Consider the following 21,756-nt stretch of genomic DNA (forward strand, 5'->3'; position numbering starts at 1 on the left):
GTTATTTTTCGTGTTTGATTACAGACATGTAAGCGTAAATCGGAGACATCATGCACACAGACACTGACTGTAGGAGGACGCTTTGCCAGCATGGATGATTGTCGATGGTCGAGGCTGCGTGTATGTGTTTTGAACTTCTTTTGCACCGTACGCAGCCAATCGTGAGTTTTAAATTCATATTTAAAACTGCATGGCTCCAGTGGCGTCCGAATATCAGAAGAAAGAGCGCTCTAGACGGCCGCAGAAGCGCATTTTAAAGCGCGCGATGCAATGACCGTCTTTGTTCGATGTCTAGCCAAAAGCCGCCGTGAGGATGATCCGAGTTCGCGTGATGATGGTTTATACTCGTTGACGATATTAGCAGGGAAGGACGACCACCGGCGCAGAGGACGCTTGATTTGGCATCGCAGGGCCATCAGGGATGAACCGCATCTAGAAGTCGATAAACAGTGACTGATGCTGCTCGTACTGGTTGTGGTGATACTGATGGTGGTGTACGGTAGCGCAGTGGTTAGCGCGCTTGCGCTACGAACCCAGCGACCCGAGCTCGATTCCTCCTCCCGACCAACACCAGTGACGATTGTCCGAATCGGTTATGGGCCTCCACTAGGTCGACTCGGCCACAAATAAGTACCTAGTCACAATGTGTAAACATCGCCACTGAGGAGACAAAGGCTTTGTATTAGTGCTTGTCGTGCAGGTGGTGATTGGCGCATTGCGCTATGAACCCGGCGGTCAGAGTTCGATTGCGAGCTGCTCAGCTATTGCTGCTGCTGCTATTGACGATGATCTCAGCTATTGATGCCGCCGATGTGAATGCAGCTGATGAGATTCTGATCTCAGCTATTGATTGTGATGCTGAGCGCATGCGTGGTGGTCCCGTGCGCTGCCTCGATAGAAGCCGCTGGCGGCCGCCGCAGCCGCCGCGCGTTTCGGCATTGGCGGGCATCGTACGGCTCATAAACGCCCGCACGCAAATTGGGGCGGCGTTGCCCGCCCATCCCATTGTGTTGCAACTCCGACACCCAGCCACCTAGTTCCTTTAGAAGGGGGTGGGAGGAACTGGCCGGGGAGGGTGGCGGCGGTGGGAGGTGATTGAGTGGGTTTGGGTCCGAGGTACTTTATAAACGTGCACAACTCGAACACAGATAGTCACGCGCGGCGCAGTTCTTCCGCGGCGGGCGGGCTGGTGGGCAGGTGCGACACGGACACGCGCACCCTCGCACGACGCGGGAGAGAGGAGCTCGAGAGAGGAGAGTGGCGGAATAGCGGCCGTCCCAACACCTTGACGCGTGCGGACGAAATCAAAGAGAGAGAGAGAGAGAAAGAGGCGCGCGCGCGTGCGTGCGTGCGTGCGCGCGCACACCTTGAAATCTCCCTCCTCGCGGGACGTGGTGAGGACGCCCCTGCCATGGCCGTGGGGTGGATGCGGCGAGCGAGGCAGCGCGTCACGGTGCTTGCCCTGCTCGTGCTGCTCGTGGCGCTGCTGGTGCTCGTGAGCTGCCCGGCGCCGGCGCGCGGCTGCGGCCCGGGCCGGGGCTACGGCAGCCGGCGGAGGCTGCCGCGCAAGCTGACCCCGCTCGCCTACAAGCAGTTTGTGCCCAACGTGGCCGAGAAGACCCTGGGAGCCAGCGGTCGCTACGAGGGGAAGATCGCGCGCGGCTCCGAGAGGTTCAAGGACCTGACGCCCAACTACAACCCCGACATCATCTTCAAGGACGAGGAGAACACGGGCGCGGACCGCCTCATGACGCAGGTGAGGGAGAGCGCAGAGAGTTTCCTCTCTGCGGGCTGCGCGGCTTTCTTTTGCGAGGCGTTCACGTCGCGACTGATCGCCGTGGCCCCGCGGTTTGGCCCATTGGATACCCGCCGTGGAGTGTGACGGGACGAGCCGAGTGTGTCCCTCAACACTGGGTGCTTGTACGCGCTTGGCGGTGCCCGTGGGTTAAAGTAGTTGAATAGGTGCTATCAGATTAAGGTGACGCGTCTTTAAAGCGCACTTGAAACGTAGTCGAGGGTAATTTCCGAACGAAGCCCCCCTCTGATGCTGTGAGTGCTCGTGTTGGTTTGGGAGTATGCGGTAGGAATTCCACATTAGGCATGTTTACGGAGCATAGGATGACCGCTAGTGATATTTCACAAACTGGTATTCATTTTAATTCACCGCGTATGGATGATGGGCTCCAACGAACTGTGAGGTGGGAGTCGAATTAGCAACATTCCGGATTCGTTTCACGATGATGACGCACTGGTGTCAATTCACTGCAGTGGAGCAGTGAGTGCGGTGCGCGACGGACCCGGCGACTTGAGTTCCTATCCCGCTCAAGGCCAAACACCGGTGAAGATTATATCTGAGCCGGTTCTAAGCCTCCCCTAGATCGACTCGGCCTCAAATGAGTACTTGGTGCGATGTGTAAACATCGTCACGAGAGAGATAAAGGCGGCCGGGGGTGGTACTGGGCACCCACCCCATCGTGTGCCGTCCCGGCTTTCATCGGAGCTCGTTCACAGCACTTGCCCCAACAGTCTGTGAAGGCTACACGGGAGATCTTTGTCTGTCTTAGCCTCTGTGTGTACAAGCCTTACTCCGATGTAAATGGCAATATTGACAAATGTGGTCTGATTGGTGCCAGCATGAACGTCAATAGTTTGTAGGACAAGGACAAGGACATTGGTCGGTCGACCTCCGAGGATGTATATATATGACTTGTGCGAGCTTGCATGGGGTTAACCAACTTCACCGGGTGGTTCTATCCGCCCCCTAGCGTCACAGCTTCACGTCAATCAGATGATTAACGTGGCCCAATTAATTAATTATCTACACTTGGTTTCTGTTACAGCTGACGGCTTATTTCATATTATTATTATGAGATGTGATTGTTTGTTTTGTTTGTTTAAGACTGAAACTCTTCTTGTTAGCATGACACCGCGTTGTCGCTGTGAAAAAAAAATAAGAAGCAGACGTTTCGGACAATTCCTCTTATAGTAGAACATAATAACTACACACAGCACGTGAGCGCTTGCTTGAGTCGGTGGCGCAGGCCTCTGTAATGCGGCGCTTTTGGAGGCAAGTGTTGGTGGATCACACTTCAGATTTGGGAAACTCCTAAACCTTGCCGGGCTGCGAGGTCGCCGAGAGATGGCAGTGCAGAAAACGAGTCCGTAAAGCCGTACGTGCGGACCTTTAGAAGCAGTCGCCCTCCGGCAACAACGGAGCGGCTAAAACGCAAGACATTTGGCACAATGGGGAGCACAGTTGGTGCATTCTGCCAACAGCGGTGCCTGTGTCTGTCCCGTGACCTACTCGCAGGGAGCCTTCGACACTTCACGTGGCCTCAAAGTGCACCTAGCATGGCACAAGTTCCGTGGTGACGTCACCGCCACTTGGTGATGAACGACAATCGTTGTGGACCTTCGTGTAGTTTTATTCCTCGAATTCGAGGTGGGGTTTCTGCGGGTACTCCCTGCAGCTTCCTCCCACACGAGGTCAAACACTCCTTGAAACGGCATTTGCCAAACATACCCAAATGCAGGAACCTCCTGAAAATGAACATTGACACTGGGTGCGGACGCCATGTATTCGTAAATAGCACGAATAGTTGAATTGACGTGCATTGTTCAGCGATAACGTTCGACATTTATTTAATTCTACGCATTTTCGACCTGCGATGCTACATGCCACGGTGGCGAAATGTTAACTACGTCGCCTGGTCTGCAGGGGTCGTGTGTCCGATCCAGTCCCTGAGGCCTGTATATTTGGAGTTTGCATGTCTTTTTTGACCCCGTAGTCGCGTGGATATTTCTTCGCGTCCTCCGATTTTCCTTCCATAATTTAGAAACATTCGTGTCGAGGATTTGGCTGCTTTACATTTCCATCTGGTAAATCACTTCGTTGAGCTATCATTTGTGGCCAGGTCGCTTCTGAAAAAGAGCTGTATCAGTCAGTGGGCCTTACCTGGTAAAATAAAATAAAATCATTTAGTTTAGATAAGTACAGTCCTTAAATGGTAATGTGATGATAAGGGGCAGAGCAGGGCAGCGAGGTCGTGTGAAATGTTCACTAACGTTAAACAAGCAACGGTGGGTGAGTCAGCTCCAGGTGATGCCATGTTTAAGCTGCCATCTCGCGTAATGTAACGTCAATAATCCGGTCAGAAAATACCTCGTACGATAGGGCACCAAATAGTGTTAGTAGTAAATCACGTAAGCATGACTGGCCACTTCATTATAGCGATAGATTGTATGTGCATGTTCGTGTATGCCTATCTTGCAAACGCGGGATTTCTCGGTCACAAGCATGCCCTCTGGTATCTACGCTTGCGTAACTTGGACCGATATGGGAACACCGGCGCCGGCTTGAAACGTTCAGGTTGGCCTGCAAATACGATCCATCGTGTGCTCGTCTCTTTGGTTCTTTCGGTAAAGTCACGTAGGTATAGAATAAAATAAATTAAATCACGGCGCAACACAAGCGTCCGTCATCAGGTGGGACAACCACAGCAAGAAACAATTGCTGAAGTGGGCAAAAGGGGCTGCTGCTGTAACAAGAGGCTGTGGTTATCCCACCTGATGACGGACGCTTGTGTTGCGCCCGACACGTCGTGATTTAATTTATTTTATTTTATACCTACGCGGCTTTACCGAAAGAACCAAAGAGTATGGATCCCTGCAGTCACGAAAACTTCAAATCTAGATTGGTCCATCTTGTGGTTAACCAGACTTGATTTGTGTTGGGAGATTATCGATCCTTGAGACTTCTGGACACAAACCTATCAGCGGGTACCCTCCAGTCGGCGATGATGTGTTGTTTGGCCGCGCCATGTAGCCCGGATGCCCAGCCACGTCGCCTTCGTGCCCAAATAGCTTCTGTTTTGTCCCGATAGAGGCGGATAAACGGGCGCCGGCACAGGTTAGCGATGAGACCGTTTGATGTGGCACACGAGGACTTGGGGCTGAATGGACCTGGCGTGGTCTGTCCCGGTGCTCGGAAATTGCAAGGCGGCTGTCCTCAAGCAACAGCGAAATGCGGAGGAGCGACGCTAAACAGCAACAAGCGGAGCGAGTGGTGCGGCGCAGTGGGGAGCACAGCTGGTGGCATCTGCCAGTTAACCCACAAACACGTGGGTCTATTCTGTGACCTGCCTAAAAACCGTCGACACGTCGCGTGGCTTCTAAGTGTACCTAGCCTGGCACAAACGCTGTTGCGACGCCGCCGACCATCAGTGGCGAAGGTGGATGATATTGCTGTATATATATGTGTATAGCAGGGAGTGGTGGTGCAGTGGTTTGCGCACTACGCTACGAACCTCGTCACGGATATATTTATTGACAGTGGTTTCAACACTTGTCCCAAATCTCCCCGAGTACCTGGTGCGATGTGTAAACATCACCCGTGGGGAAACAAAGGTGGTCTCGGGCGCGGTTGACGGCCATACCACGGTCACAGCGCTGACTTTAATAGGTGCTCGCAAACAGCACGCACTCCGTCGGTGCCTTGTGACGAGTGATCTCTGCCATTGTCTCGCGTGTAGGTACGTGGAGCGCCGTTTCGGCCTCAAGAGGTGCTCACGAACTTGACTTGCTCCCACACCGTGGGAGAATTTCGTCTTTTGTTTTGTATTCGCGGGGATATGTGGCGGAGCGGTTAGCGCACTGTGCCACGATCGCGAGTGATTTCTCAATCGGTTCCGGGCCTCCCTCCGAGGTCAACTCGGCCTCGAAACGAGGACCCGGTGCGCTGTGTAAACATCGCCACTGGGGAGACAAAGGCGGTCTCGGGCGTGGCGTAGGCCACCTGTGCCGTACTGTAATAGGTGTTTGCGAGCAGCACCTTTCCCCAACAGTCTGTTCAATGCTATACGGGGGATCTTTTTCTTTATGCGTATGCATGTGTGTGGAGGGGGGGGTGTAGTGAGAAACGCAGTGTGTCCACCATACCCGTACTTTGAACGTAAATGCGAGGTCAATGGTACCAAACATGAAAGCGGGTGCCTCTAACGACATCGGTATTTATAGGACCCTCGCTTCGCTGTGTATTGGCCGGCTCGGTGGTCTTACGAAACTCGCCCCGCTGCCTTCACTCGCAGGCGATCCCGGAGGTCGCCGGGTCGTGTGGATGGGCAGGTTACATTGGACGGTAGGTGGACCAGGTGGGCAATTGGGTGAGTGGACAGGCGTGTAGGTGTGGGCAGGTAACAAGGTGGATAAGTGGGCATACGTGGTCCTGGGTCTCCCCTAAGTCGACTCAGCCTGAAAACGAGAACCTCGGTGTGTAACCATCGCCACGAAAGAGACAAAGGCGGCTGGGCGTGGTTGTCGGCCACCTTACCCCGTCGTGTGCCGTGCCGGCCTTCATAGGTGACTCGCTCACAACACGTGCCCCAACAGTATCTTAAGGCTATATTTTATTTCTTTATTGGCGGTAAGTGGCTATGTGGATATAATGGGTGGGCTGGTGGGTAGGTGGGGTGTGGGGACGTGTTCTTAAAGCTGTGATTGCACTTTGCTCACCTTTTTCCGAGAACTTCGCCGTTGCGGAACCCCCACCGCGCCCTCCACCCGCCGTGTGTGTGTTTACCTGTCGTTAGTACAGGTGTTGTTGCATTCGCGTGCGCTTTGTAAAATCCAACCGGCGCCCCGCGGTTTAAATACCGCGAATGTCGGTGTACACGGGTGGGTGTCGTGCCCGAGCTCACGTGTCGGCGAATGTTACTTTTGGTTCGGGCGATTTATTTTGCTTTCTCCTAACACATATATAAGAAAGAAAAAAAAAACGCGGCCAGCGGTGGATGATGTCTCACTCACCACCATGGCCGCCGCGTTTCGGCCACTCTCTTGCCAAGGTGCGATTTTAATTCTGAGAATTGGGCCTTCGAGAGAGACGGCCTCGCGAACCGGCAAAAAGGCTCAATGGTCGTCGGTTCCATTCGATCTCCCGACGCGGAAGTTTTATTTTATCTTAACCCCCCCACCCACACACCCACTTTTGCCCACCCAGAAATGTACGCACATGGGGTACAACCACGGTCAATGAACCGATCGGCAGGTTCGTGTGGTGGGGTCAAGTGTGGCTCATCTCCCATCTCGTCGCAGTGGGAAAGCGGGAGAAATGTCCTCCAGGGAGGTGCTCTCTTGGACTTCGTCTAGCGGGACGGCGCTTCATCCGCCAGCAGCGGCGTGAGCAAGTCATTGCAGAGCTGCGCCTTAAGGCGAGACACGTTCTACTTGCACTAAGGCGGCGGTGGTTGGCTGTGAACGAAACCAAACCGCTGACGAACACGTGCTTGCTGCTCTGCCGATCATTTGACAAAGTGGGAAATTTTAATGTTGGTTAACCGCGCGAATTGTGCATTAATTCGAATTGTCATATGAATATCGAGCGACCGCCTACGTTGTCCCTGCGACTATAAAAAGTTCAAATAAGACTGGAGCACGAATGAGACCACGTTCACCGATACATTCTTAAGAGCGCAAACAAACATAACGATTCCCCGAACATCCATCCACACAGACTGTCGGGCAAATGCTGTAAGCGAGCACCTATTGTGGCTTGAACGGGAGACGTTGTCGGCAAAGCTTGTGTCGCCGCTGGTGTTGGGATTTTTTCAGAGCGCCAGGTACTCCTTTCGAGTCGAGTTGACCTAGGAGAGGTCCGTGTCACGTTAGCCGTGAACGCGGTCGGGTTACCCGGCTCATAGCCCACTGCGCGAATGGAACACAGAGCTACATATGTCGACACACTGCGCGTATATTATAGCTTATATATAGCTGTACATGTATATATGTAGTGATGATGGAGCGGCCATGGTTGCAATGTTGGATTACATTGTTTAAGGGGGGTGGAGCGGTGGTACAATGGTTAACGCAATGCACTATATACACATCCACCTAAAATCGACTCCCAGCCACGGCTAACTAACGTTAGTGGCGAGTGATATCCGAACTGGTTGCCAACCTGTGCTGACCAGCGTGGTGAAGTATGGTCAATCAACGCCCATCAAGCAGTGGATCGACAAAGGGCGGAACATTGTTAATTTTGTTTTACAATAGTGGAGGCGTCTAAGTTAGCTGTTTCAGTGAATGTATAAACTGAATGACGTAAAAACAGGCAACGTTTTAACAGTGTTATCGATGGCAGTACAGCAAGTAGGTTGTATTAATCCGCGCAAACGTGTGAGTCCTCATGCGCGAGCTCGACTCGCGACCTTAAAGAGTTCAAATCCCAGCCGATCAGTCGTTGACTCGGCCCACCATCGTAAAAAGTCAGTTCAGTGCCCTAAAAAACAACAGTGGCCTTGCTATGTATGGCTCGACTGGCTGAGCACCCATATATACCGTACAACATAGCAGTAGTGCAGCGGTTAGCACGCCACGAACCCGCGACCCGAGTTCAATTCCCGCACACGACCAATAACAGTGGCGAATGTATGAACCGGTCCTGGGTCTCCCTTAGGTCGACTCGGTATCAAATGAGTATCTGGTGCGGTGTGTAAACATCGCCACTCGGGAGACAAAGGTGGCTGGGCGTCATGCTGGCCACCCACCTCCACCGTGTGCCGTGCTGGCCTTCATAGGTGCTCTACAACAGCACTTGCCACAATAGTCTGTTAATGCTATACAGGAGATATTTGTCTTTGTAGAATATACAATGGACAGAACTGCAATATAACTAACGCTTCGGGGGGGAGGTCTTAGAATAGCAATGATTGTTTAACAAGCCTGACACATTCCTGATGAGCTTCCAAATGAGCGAAACTGGCCCATATTTTTATTCAAATGCAATTCCACATAATGGATTATTTCTTTATTTCAAACTTTGGAGCATCAACAAAGTGTTACTGCCTTTATCGACCACGGTAGGATGCCACCGGTTTAAGTTACTGATTGGGGGTGAAGTGGTTAGCGCGCTGCGCTATGAACCCGGCGACCCGAATTCGATTTCCGCTCACGGTCAACATCAGCGGCATGGCAGGTGGCGTTATTAGAACAGGGTGCTATCCTCCCACACTTGCTTCACCAACCTGCACTTGCAAACGTGGTCAAATATGGCACACACAAAAACTACCGTGCAGAATGTGGTGCAGAATGCGCCAGCTACATTTCATCATCATATTACCTTTAACACAACTGAGTTTATTTAACAATGCATATTTTTTATTACCGAAGGGTTTGTCTGTTACTCAATAGCTACTAATATCCATATGGCTAATAAAAAAAATTTGTTCATCAGGAAACAATTTTAAAATGTAATGATCAGACTCACTGGTGTGTGTCAAGTTCAGTGTGTAATGCACAGTATCCCCTCTATCTCTCTGGCCTGTCTATATGCTATGAAGAAGGGCCATTGCCCGAACGTCAGCTTTTATATATTTGTCCTTTGACGGCCACAGTCTTATTGACTGAATGTCTAGAGACGCGTTGTTGTTCCATGGCGTGGGGGAGGAAGGCCATCATCCACTTGTGGATAGAGAATGGCAGGGGGTGTGAGTTCGAACGGAGGGCTCCTCTCGCCAGCCTCGCTACCCATTAACTGGAGCGCAAACACAAACGGAAACAATATGAGCTCTGCGGCCAAACCAAACAATGCCGATGCTGCCGCCGCGAATCCATTAACCACGGCATTATCTTCTCCAACTGATGATGAAATAAACATACCCCCCCCACCACCACCCCCACCAGAGTGGAGCGAGATGAGTAACTCGTAGAACTGCACAGTGCATCGCCCAGTTTAACCGCGATGTTACCATTCACGCTATTCCTAATTTATGAACGAATCACAATACCTTGATGATATCGTCAAGGAGCATAAACCATCACGCGAACTCCGGTCATCCTCACAGCAGCGAACAAAGACGATGGTCACTGCATCGCGCGCTTTCAGATGCGCTCCTGCGGCCGTCTGGAACGCTCTTCCTTCCGATATTAGGAAGCTACTGGAGCTATGCACATTTCTTTAGGACTGATTTTTGTATTTATTTTGTTGTCCTTCCCCCGCACCTCTGATTAGCACGGTTTGCAACGTGCGGTGCGACAGAAGTTCAACACACAGTACATACATTTATAATATTCATGGAGTAGCGGTGGCGCAGTGGTTAGCGCACTGCGCTATGAATCCTCGTCCAGCAGTGGGTTCATCCAACTTCCATTAATCCAAAAGTGGACTGACGAAAGGCTGTAAATGAATGTTGCGTGTGTGTGCACATTTAAATATGCAGCTGTATTTGTGTCTGCACATTATTTGAGAGAGCGATAGTCGTTCATGTAGAGAGCAATTGGGATGAATATCGATGGGTGTGTATACACATAAGCGCACATGGATGTGCAATATGGATAGCGGTGACGCAGTGGTTATCGCACTGCGCCATGCACCCGGCACGGCTAACATCAGTGGCGAGTGGGATATGAACCAACCAGTCCTAGGCACTAATCACAAACCTGCATTGACCAGCGTGGTGAGGTATGGTTAAACTACCTTCACAACTGACACGGCTTGGAAAGGCCCTTCACCAAAGCAGATTGATATAAAATATATTTTAAAAAACATTCTCAAGTAAAATGTTCAGTTAACTTACACGATATATTATTTAAAGGGACCCGATATTCGTCGCGTCATTATTATTATGCCTCAAAAACATTAGGTTCATTCGCACCGTACGTAGGCAATCGTGTTAATTGGAGGTGCGCGGAAAAGACAACAAATTATGCAACAAAAGCAGTTACAAAGAAATGAGTTTCAATCTCGATTCAAACTTTCATAGCTCCAGTGGTTTCCTAATATCGGAAGGAAGAGCGTTCCAGACGGCCGCGGAAGCGCGTCTGAAAGCGCGCGATGCGGTCGCCGCCGTCTTTGTAGGTTTCGTGGACTCCTCCCATTGTCGTGCCTTCCCGGCAACTCCTGAGCGCTCACTCCAGCCAGTCGCTCGGAAACTCACCACACACGACGCCAATTTTTGCCTTCAAATTGTGGGCAATATCGGCATCTGAATAACTACAACAGAGCGGTCGGGGTTTAGGGTTGCGATGCGAACTTGGCGCTCGTGTTTTGCAGCCCGTCTGCCGTGCAGGCGACGATTATCATCGAAGAACAGCAGCTACGTTGTCGTCGATAGTGGCTGGGCAGCTTGCGTCCTTCTTGGATGCAGGTTCGACTCCCTGTTTCAGTGGAGGGGACAGTATACATGCCTCCTCGGCTACAACGTATCTCAACTTAATTAGTGTACAGCACTGTGTATACATCACATTTGTAATGTTTAATAAATAGCTTTATTTCAACAGTAATACGTGTGCGCAAAATCCAGCATTCTTGTTTTGTTGTTTAAGTTAAACCGATTGGCTCCTAGTTTAGTTTCGCCCCCAAATCTGTCACCCAACTCCCCGTGACGCCATCTTTTGCTACGACACATCAAACAAAAGCGTAGATTCCCCTTGTGGCTTGCGTAGAGTGCTGTGGAAAGTGTTGCTTGCGAGCACATGTTCATGCCGGCATGGCGCACGAGAGGGCTAGTGTGGCCAGCATCACGCCCAGCCACATCGGTTTCTCCAGGGCTGAGGTTTACACACCGCGCCAGGCACTTACCACGTAAGGCCGAGTCGTCCTCGGGGAGTCCCAGAACCGGTTCAGAAAGGAGTCCCAGAACCGGTTCGGATACGATTCGCCACCGATGTTGGTCGTGACCAAGAATCTTAACTGAGGTAGCCGGGTGGTGCTAACCGCTGCACCACCACTCCTCACACAAACACACACACAGAGCACAACACGGTACATGTTATAGACGTGTAGTGTAATAGTGTCGACTGCTGTCCAGCAGCGGCAACTGCGGTGGACGAGCAGTATACACGCCGGTGAGCATATACACGGGTGTGTCGGTAGGGCGGAGGAACTGGGGCAAGGGTCACGGAAGGCCCCATCTGGAAACCCCTGGAACCTGCTAGTGGGTTCGAGAAGGGAGCCGTGACCAGGGCGGAGCCAGGCGGCGCCGGGTAGCATAAAAGCAGCTGAAAGCAGAAGCTCAGGGCTGCCGGTTCTGGGAGTGGACTCGTCTCGTCATCGCTGTTTTCTTCACCGCCTTCATCGCTGCTGTCTTCGCTAGATATTGCGTGACCGGAGAGTTGTTGGCTGTCTCGGTCAGCGTCATCGGTGTTACACGGCCAGGGTTGTGTTTAGGCAAGACTAGACGACTAGGGAGAGTGCGAGGGGGAACCTGTGAAGGTGTCAATAAAGAAGGTGCCTCCTGGAAAAAAACCTTTTCTGCCGCTCCGCTGACACTACACATGCGTCGATAGTCCAGGGTTAGGGGTGGGGAACTCTTTCAACACATTTGTCAATAATACTGGGGCCTTAAAAGATAAATAAAACACTTAATATGCTACGTTTCCCAAAACAGCCCTTATAGCACTCGGGTCGAAGACGACTTTCAATTATCTTGTCACCGCAAGTATGTACCATATGTATGTTGAACTTCTTTCGCACCGTATGTAGCCAAGGACAACAAATGTTTATATATAATCGCACGAGGCCGTTGCCAGTGACAGAAGTAACTGGTCGTGCTGCAATTAGAACCACAACGTTGCCTGGTGAAACACAGTCTCCGACAGTACCCGGTGAGTGCGGCTACTGTGCTCACCCACAGCAAGGGATGGACATCGTTTGTGGGCCGTTTAAAAGCGAGAGGCCATAATGTGGTTGTGCGAGCCGTGTGTCGTGAATGAAGGCACACCTTTGATTAGCACGGTTGGCTACGCACGGTACGAAAGAAGTTCAACATACATACGAAGTCGCGGACACAGGTGCGGCCCCCATGTCGTACGAGTTGGTTCCCCTCCCCTGGCCCAATCTGATCCACGTACCACGCTTCCCCCTCACCTGCCCGCCCTTGCCTCCTTTCGCTCCGCAGCGCTGCAAGGACCGGCTGAACGCGCTCGCCATCTCCGTGATGAACCAGTGGCCCGGTGTGAAGCTGCGCGTCACCGAGGGCTGGGACGAGGACGGCCACCACTCGGAGGAGTCTCTGCACTTCGAGGGGCGCGCGCTCGACATCACCACGTCGGACCGCGACCGCGCCAAGTACGGCATGCTGGCACGCCTGGCGGCCGAGGCGGGCTTTGACTGGGTCTACTACGAGTCCAAGGCGCACGTGCATTGCTCCGTCAAAGCCGGTACGAATACTGGACTGGGATCGAGTAGTGTGCCAGTGGTTGAACTGCGCCGGGGCCCCGTTGTGCCAGAGGTCGCAAACGGGTTTTGATTCCTTACCTGTACCCGTACCCGGCCGCACCAGGGTCGCAAACGGGTACCCATACCCGTACCCGGCCGTACCCGTACCCTACCCGTACCCGGCCGGGTAGGGTACGGGAATCGGGTACCTGATTGCGACCTCTGGGATGAAGCCATGTTGCAGGCGCGGGTGGATTGATTCTAGGAACTTGAATTGTGAGAAGAGACAAGACGTTGGGAAATGAGTGACAAACGGTTACTCACCAGTGACTCACGGTCTACCTGTACCCGTACCCGGCCGCACCAGGGTCGCAAACGGGTACCCGTACCTGTACCCGGCCGGGTATGGGTATCCGGGTATCGGGTAGGGTACGGGTATCAGGTACCCGGTTGCGACCTCTGCGTTGCGCCCCGTGGGGTTAGAGGTTGCCCCCTGTATAGGTTTTTGCCAACTGCATTTTGGGTAGCGAGGAATCGGTTTGCACCCAGATCTGGTACCGGTATTGTGTTGATGTGTATTAGAGTTTACTGCATGGTACGTATGTGTGTGTATGTTGAACTTCTTTCGCACCGTACGTGGCCAACCGTGCAAACCAGAGGTGACCAATTGCTGACTGAGAAACGTGTGTGGGCTTGGTCAACAGAGGACAAAATGTGGCAACCCTAGCTGGAGGGACCCAGGCACCAGACTAGAAGGAGGGATTAGACAGGGGGCCTCATTTAAGTCCTTGAACCAGGGCCCATGCCAACTGCGCTATGCCACTGATCATAATGACATGGGAACATTTGTTTACAGCCCTTTGTCAGTCTCACCCTCGCTTCCATGATTGCAGGTGTGTGCCACCACGCCCACTCACATCCCTCCATCGCCCAAGCTGCTTATCCTTCTACACTTCTCGATACTAAAATTTTTACTCTGTTTGCGAACTAGTAAGGTTGACTGGTGAGAGCGAGTGACTCGAATCGCGAGATTCATCCTTGCTGATCTCGTCAAGGAGTATAAACCATCGTGCGAATTCCGGTCATCCTCGCAGCGGCTTTTTGCTAGACATAGAACAGATGTGCTTCTGCGGCCGTCTGGAACGCTCTTCCTTCCCATATTTGGAAGCACTGGGGCTACACACTTTTAAATCTAGATTGAAAACTCATTTCTTTCGAAGTGCTTTTCGTGTTTAATTTGTTGACCTTTCCCCCACACCTCCGATTAAGCACGGTTGGCGATGTACAGTGTGAAAAAAGTTCAACATACATCCCTCTGTGGTTTCTAAATTGAAAAGCACGAATTTGAAAGTCCCCACCATGGGAATTTGGAATTCCCAGCACGAGCTCGTGGCCATCAATGGATAGGATAACTATTTTAATGGTCGTTTGAGTATGGAAACATGTTTTACCTTTTAAAGCTTCCCTTACATGCCAATAATAGGTAGCACTAAGAATAGTGGACCAGAATTACTTAATTATTACCAAGTTTCTAAACGTCTGCTCAAAGTTAATTAAAACGACGTACTGTACACTCTTTTAAACAAAAGCTTGCCGAGAGAACTGCCTCTTGCTGAGATAGTAATCACAATCGTAATATTTGGCTTTGTTTATGTAAATCCAGTTGATGCGATCTTTGTTTTGTAAGGGGTGCGCAATAGCCATTGGCGTGCCCTTGGTAATGCGTAACTGAGTGAAAGTTGTTGAACTGTCTTGTATTCAAATGCTGGAGTCAGGATGTAATAAGGACTGCATTAAGGACACATGGCGCTGTGGGTAGAATGCTCAATCAAAGAAATTCAAGAGTTCAAAGCTTGGTAAGGGGTTGACTATCGTGCTTTTGCAGCCAATAACAATACCAATGTACGTGCAGCAATACCCCTACTTACGTCACCCCCTTTGACGTCGTTTCGCAAATACATCGTCACTTTATTAATACCAATACCTGATTTGCATTGCCTCAACCCACTTACGGCGCTAACAGAATCCGCCTCTGCCTCCACCTGCCCTGTAACTCGATTTGATTTTGCGTCGTTTTGATATTCGTCGTCGCACCTTTCAGGAACGCATCCCCGACGTAAACCGGAATATTACTGCATTACTTTGTGGAACGTCAACAGCAGTTGAAGTATGAAACGACTGGTCCTTGCCATGATAATGTAGAATTTTCGTCAGGCTCAGAATCACCAGTAGGGATAAGCATTGCTGAGCAATTGTTTGAACGTGGAATACATGGTTTGAATCGCGTGATGGAAAAACGCGGATTGTCAGCGATCAAATTGGTCCAAATATTCTTCACTTGAGCCATACATTTCCATAGAGGTGGAAGCGCTGGTCTTCCAGAAGTTGGTGCTGAATTAATTTTAGCTGTGGATAATATTGATCGCAGTGATGGTGGTAAGGTGTGCATCTAAAAGTAAAATAGTATATCCCTGCTCAAAGGGGTATTAGGAGGTGCTTCTCTCAATTGGTGACCCTGCACCGGTGGAGGAAACTCCACATTTATATGACAGTGACCAGTCTCTCCATGCAAGAACTCGTGTGTTTTTGACTCTTGAGTCGAGTGTTGTTCTAACCACAGTGCTGCCCTGCCGGATTCTAGACACATGCGGAAACTCTCGCTTCGAGAGGGAGGCTGTAATCATTACACAATGCAGGCAGCCCATAGTGGCTTCACGTTTGCCTTTTCAACTCAACAATGCAATATCTCTCTACCCTCTCTCATCTCTCTATCTGTGCCGGTTACCCATTCTCTCATCCACATGGCCTCTGCTCCAGAAATCAATGCCTGAGTCAACCATCACTGAGTGGGAGGTCACTCCTTCCCCTCTGCTGCTCCCACAGTCTGGAGCTCCATCCTCATGGCTGTCCACACTGCTGACTCCCTTCCACGAATTCAAGTCCAGGCTGAGCATTTTCTTCTTTTCCTCTGTGTGTGAATTACTTTCCTGGCCTTCCTGAAAGCATTGTTATATTTAGTACCCCATACTGTTTTGTGACGCTCTGGGTGCATTTACATTATTTTGCCCATCGTTGCTTACATCAAATTGTAACATCTCAGATAGAGATGTCTCATGCTTGATCACTGCTACACCTACATCCTGTGTTGTCTTTCTTCTTAATGACGCAGTTTCTAGGGATATAATTGTGTTTTAGATGCTTTTACAACAACAAAAAGTACACTGCCCTTCTGGGGGTAATTAAACCAAGTACTATTTTGTAGAAAATGTCAACTGTGATCATCCTATGGATTTACTTGTAAATGGCATGGAAATTAGTTATTTCCAACACTGGGTCAGAGGCACAAGTGGAGATGAGGCTACCCCAATGCTTTGTGGGAGCAGGGAGAATGTATCCTTTTATTCCACTAACATCATCGTCAGTCACGATCTATCCATTTCTGGATAACGACCTTCCCCAAGCCATTACCTTCTCTCATAGTCTCGCAATGCTAGAGTCCATCGAGCTCCTGAACACGACCTAACTTTGATGCTCCATCTTCTTGTGATGTCAATCGTACAAATCTGCATATCTGATTCAATGAAAGAGAGTAGACAGTTGAACTATTAACATTGCTTTAAACAATGTCCTAAGAGCTGTCTCTTAAAGAGATCTGCTTTATTGGGATCATTAGAGAAGAGCCATCGTAATCTATACCTGTGTTGATGCTCCCATTGTTTTGCAAGGGCACAGCAGTGGTTATTAATGATCTTGACTCAGACTTGACACAAACGGCGTTCGACACGACACGAATTACTATTCACCCTCGACTATTCGACAAATTGTCCATGATTCAGGGAGTCTTGATTAAATAAATGTTGTCTAATTCTTACCGCATCATTGCCATTGTTTCAAATAGTTTTATTTTATTTTATATGTTTTGCACAGTTCTATTCCTCTCCACAAGTCTAAATGTTAGACTCGTGGTGTCTGCTCCTGAGACGGTTATCTGGCTTGACCATCTGAATGTGACATTCTAGTGGCCGTACCACATCTACATCAGCCCTACGAAGTCTAAAAGTAACAATGGCACAAACTTTGTTAATCAACCGCTTGTCCGGCTCATGACTCGACGCACTACCCATGGTGCGACGCACCCACGATTAGCATGGTTGACTACGCACGGTGCAAAAGAAGTTCAACACGCGTATCTACAAAGCACGTCTAACGTCCGCTCACTGCCCCATTCTCCTCCCCCCCCCCACCGCTCCCCCCATCAGAGAACTCTGTGGCCGCCAAGTCAGGCGGCTGCTTCCCGGGCGAGGCGAACGTCTGGCTGGAGGGCGGCGTCGCCGCTCCACTGCGAGACGTGCAGCCAGGCCAGCGTGTGCTCAGCGCCGACGGCTCGGGCGCGCTGCTCTACAGCCCCATACTGCTCTTCCTCGACCGCCAGCCACGCGTCCGCCAGCTCTACTACGTCATCGAGACCGGGGAAAACCCTCGCCGCCGCCTCAAGCTCACGCCGGCGCACCTCTTGTTCGTCGCACCCAACGACACGGACTTTTCCCGCGGCGACGGAGTCGACGCTATTTTCGCGAGCAGCGTGCGCCCGGGCCACTTCGTGTTCGTGCGTGAAACGGCGGCGATGCCGGGGGGCCACCCGGGGCGCATGCGGCCGGAGCGCGTCGCTGCCGTCTACACGGAGGAGGCGCTCGGGGCATACGCGCCGCTCGTGTCGAGCGGCACGGTGCTCGTGGACGACGTGCTCGCATCCTGCTACGCCGCCATCAGCTCGCACGAGCTGGCCCACGCGGCCCTGGGGCCTGTGCGTCTCCTGCATGGCCTGGCGGCGGGGCTGGGCCCGGGCCGGCCCGCCAACGGCACGTGCAGCAGCGGCGAGCCGGCAGACGAGCGCTCGTCGGAGGAGGAGGGCGTCCATTGGTTCTCGCGTCTGCTGTACCGCGTCGGCTCGCTCGTACTGGACAAAGCCATGTTCCATCCACTGGGGATGCCTGACTGAGACTCGGGTGGGTGGGGGGCGGGTTGAGGGTGGAGGAAGAAGATGTGGGGTGGGGGGGGGCTGTGAAGGAACGGTGAGCGTCGCAGCAACGGACTCGCTTCGTGATAATAATAATAGTCAAAGTCAAGTCAGAGCATCATCTCCCTGCGAGTGTGGGGCAACACTAAAATCTGCTGGCTCCCCTGAGCCGGTAGTGGAAATTCTGTATTCCCATAGCACAACCACTGTTGAATTTCCACAAAGTGGTAGTCATTGTATCGACTCCGGAGGGATGATGGTGATGATAATGGGCCAAGTCGACCCCCCCCCCCCCCCCAACCAGGATTTGAACTCGCAAATGTCCAATTGCGCGTCTTGGCGCTCTAACCACAAGAGCCACTTGACTGGATTCTCATAACAACTTCCATAAATAACAACACCACACGTGGGCCAGAGTTTATGTGCGGAGATGCGTAGAGTGATTTTGTTTGTCCGTTTGTTTGCTAGGTGGTATTTATTTGTGTAGCGTATTTACAAGTTAACACGGATTGCCGTCGTCACGAGAACTGGTCTGCTGGTATATTTATTCGATGCTGGGGCAGAAAATCCCCCCTGCTCCATTTTTAGCAGCCAGGCAGGTCTGTGATGGCATGTGGAGATGTGTCTATTTTTATATGTGGAAATTACGCATAAACTAATTCCTATAAACATTGCAACACGAGTGTGGACATTTAATCTGCGAGGTGTGCCAAGTAAATTGTATTACGGCTTATGCTATTCGCCCGCGAACAAATCACTCGACGGCATGCATGATCTCATCATATCGCCGAAGCTAAGCCAAGCTGAGCCCGGATAGTACTTGAATGGGTGTACACTGATGCATTAAAATAGGTTTATAAGCTGCCGTGGGGCTTCGTGGCAGGCAGAAGAGGGCAGTGCAGCATAAATCCATTGTTGTGCTGTTGCCCCACACATTCACCAACCAGCACTGACCGGCTTGGTGAAGTATAGTCAATTAAACCCCATAACATGCTAGGCATGGGAAGGCCCCCATCCCGAAATAGAACGGACAAGAGAGCTGTAATAATAATACGACACAACTATCCTTTTATGTCGCGTCATTCATGCTAATAACATCCCATAACGCTGAACTTTATTTATATGTAAGGACAAAATCCCATATACAGCTACTACCAAGCAAATGAAAACCCTACTATCAAGCAAAATCCTAAATAAATTAACAAGTTAAGAAATGGCAGCAAAACAAAAGCACAAATAACAAAAAGGTTATCAAGGTATAGAAATTAGTCCATTAGGTCACATCCCAGACCACAACCCCAACTTCCCAAACACAATGTATTCGGAGTGAGTGCACACGTGGCATTGTGATATCGGGATGGATGTGCACAATGTTCAGCGAATTCCTGATCGAGCCAAGTCACAGCGTCTCCGTGGCTCGAGAGCAATTTGACGGCGCTCGCTTCCACCGATTTTCCTGGGCCAGTGCTGGAAATTCCACATTCCTATTACTGAGATCGACATCAGTATACGATATCTGATGACCCACCAGAAAATGGTACTCATTTTGATAAAATACAATGATGAGGATGAGCTGAATTCACCCCAGACTGACATTTGCTACTGTATTTTTAAATTAATGTGGGCATTCTAACTGCAGCGTCACCTGGTTGGCTAATGCGTGTAAGGGTATGCAATGCATCAGTCACATAAGAACCCTATTTTAGACTTGGATACAATTTCTAATATCACAGTGTTTCACATTTTAAACAGATAGCAGCCCAGCTGTAACTATGGGTCTTTTATAATCTACACCAGCTGTATACCTATAAACATCACCAGAAGGACAGTAAACGCACAGGACTATTTCTAGCATGTCCTTATATACTAGAGTGTTGCATCGTTTACATACATTATTTTGTGATGCTGCGGCGTTGGCAGTGGGGCACAAGCACAGTTAAAACTCCACACATTCATCAACAACACTGTTTTAAAATAAAAACAAATGTCATCGGCAACGTTTCAGGCAACGGGCCCTTCTTCATAGAACATGTGCTATGAAGGATGGCCCTTTTTTCGGTTTGGGTGACGTATGAATTCCAGGAAGAGCTATACCATAGAGGATGACCAGGAGGCATGGACCATCGCCGTCCGTGTCCTCTAGCTCATCTGATCTGTTATCATTTTACTTTGCAGCTTTTGTTACATTTTGGTGTGTGTTCCCAGGACATCAACAGGTCATGAGCTCGGAGCCAGAATTAAATCCTTTAAGTGCTCGATATGAAGTGAAATATCACTGTCAAAATAAACAAACACAATTGCACTGTAAGGTTGGAGAGAAAAAAATATAGACATTGTCATGTTACATTTGACTTGAGCATAATATATTCATGTCGTTGGTTAAACAAGCAAGTGCAAAGCTATTCTAGTATTTTTTGACACTTTGGTCTCGTAGAATGACTTCAAATATCGGCCTCTCGGTCATTACCAATGACACTCGCAGTTCCCCGAGAGTTTCGATAAACACAAAACAATCGCTATGGATGACCCCCTGTAAGATGCTTGCTGGGGAGCAGGCTCAATGGGCATGTCACGGTGTCGAGAAAAGATTGGCTGATGTGCTAAAGGAGAACTTGGAGCTGTGGACTGTGGACTGTTTGTCTACATTTATAAAGAAATAACTAAACCTACCAGTGGCTGGTCAAAGTGCAAACCAGGCTCCACATTGCTTAGCTTTTAAGATTGGACAATATCTTGGGAGTGTAGAGCGATGGCAGTCATGTTTGTGTATTGTGTAAGCATTAGCACTGAGTTCTGAGCACACCTCCTCCCCCCCCCCCCTTTGTGATTTGCCAGCCTTAATAGGTGCTTGTGAATAGCACTAACCCCCTACAGTCTGTCACTAAATGTGACATCGTTGTGTGCGTGTATGCATATATTGCGTAATTGCCTCTGATGATCTGAAATGAGGTTACCATTATCAATACGATGCCAAAGGGAATGCACACAAGATATGGTAGTTATATAATACTGAAAACATATTTTATCTTGATTTGAAGCTTTCGTGACTGCAGGAATCCATGCTCTTTGGTTCTTTCGGCAAAGTCACGTAGGTAGAAAAAATAATAGATCACGACGTTTCGGGCGCAACACAAGCGTTCGTCATCAGGTGGAACAACCACAGCAAGAAACAATTGCGTCTGTCACATGATGACGGACGCTGGTGTTGCGCCCGAAACGTCGTGATCTATTTTATTTTATACTTACATGACTTTACCGAAAGAACCAAAGAGTATAGTTTATCTTAATCAAGATTTTATACAAATATACGTAGATAACTTTGCTCCTTTTAAAGAATCTGAGGGAAATCCTCGGCAGACATGGGGTTATTTGAAATTAAGTGGGTGTCTGTTTGGGCCACGAGACAAGAGAGAAAACAACACCCCATGCCACTGTCATGATGATGTTCGTTTACAACCGGCGGGCAGAGTAACGTAGTCGGATGGCTCAAGAGTTCCGGTTTCGAATCCAGGTTTCGGCCACCTGGATCTCAAGTGCAGCGAGACGACGGTTTCATCCCTGGTCACTGACTGCACAGCAACAAAAA

At 50.2% G+C, this 21,756-nt stretch overlaps 1 protein-coding gene across 1 annotated transcript; it reads left to right on the forward strand.

Annotated features, from left to right (window-relative positions):
* The first annotated feature begins 1,110 nt into the window (after nucleotides 1–1,110).
* Nucleotides 1,111–18,847, forward strand: LOC133344911 (indian hedgehog protein-like). Its single transcript, XM_061555241.1, has 3 exons — nucleotides 1,111–1,756; nucleotides 12,894–13,155; nucleotides 17,413–18,847. Exons 1-3 carry the CDS (start codon nucleotides 1,412–1,414, stop codon nucleotides 18,150–18,152), a joined length of 1,347 nt encoding a protein of 448 aa, XP_061411225.1. The 5' UTR covers nucleotides 1,111–1,411; the 3' UTR covers nucleotides 18,153–18,847.
* Nucleotides 18,848–21,756: the final 2,909 nt, after the last annotated feature.

The sequence above is a fragment of the Lethenteron reissneri genome, chromosome 20 (genome assembly GCF_015708825.2).
Source record: "Lethenteron reissneri isolate LAM-NWPU_2019-01 chromosome 20, ASM1570882v1, whole genome shotgun sequence".
NCBI lineage: Eukaryota > Metazoa > Chordata > Hyperoartia > Petromyzontiformes > Petromyzontidae > Lethenteron > Lethenteron reissneri.

What these genes read in the sequence shown, in the direction of transcription:
- LOC133344911 (XM_061555241.1), top strand. Translation starts at nt 1,412, where the DNA reads ATGGCCGTGGGGTGGATGCGGCGAGCGAGGCAGCGCGTCACGGTGCTT. An exon ending in CGGACCGCCTCATGACGCAG is followed by an intron (nt 1,757 to 12,893) that starts GTGAGGGAGAGC and finishes TTCGCTCCGCAG; the next exon opens with CGCTGCAAGGACCGGCTGAA. An exon ending in GCATTGCTCCGTCAAAGCCG is followed by an intron (nt 13,156 to 17,412) that starts GTACGAATACTG and finishes TCCCCCCATCAG; the next exon opens with AGAACTCTGTGGCCGCCAAG.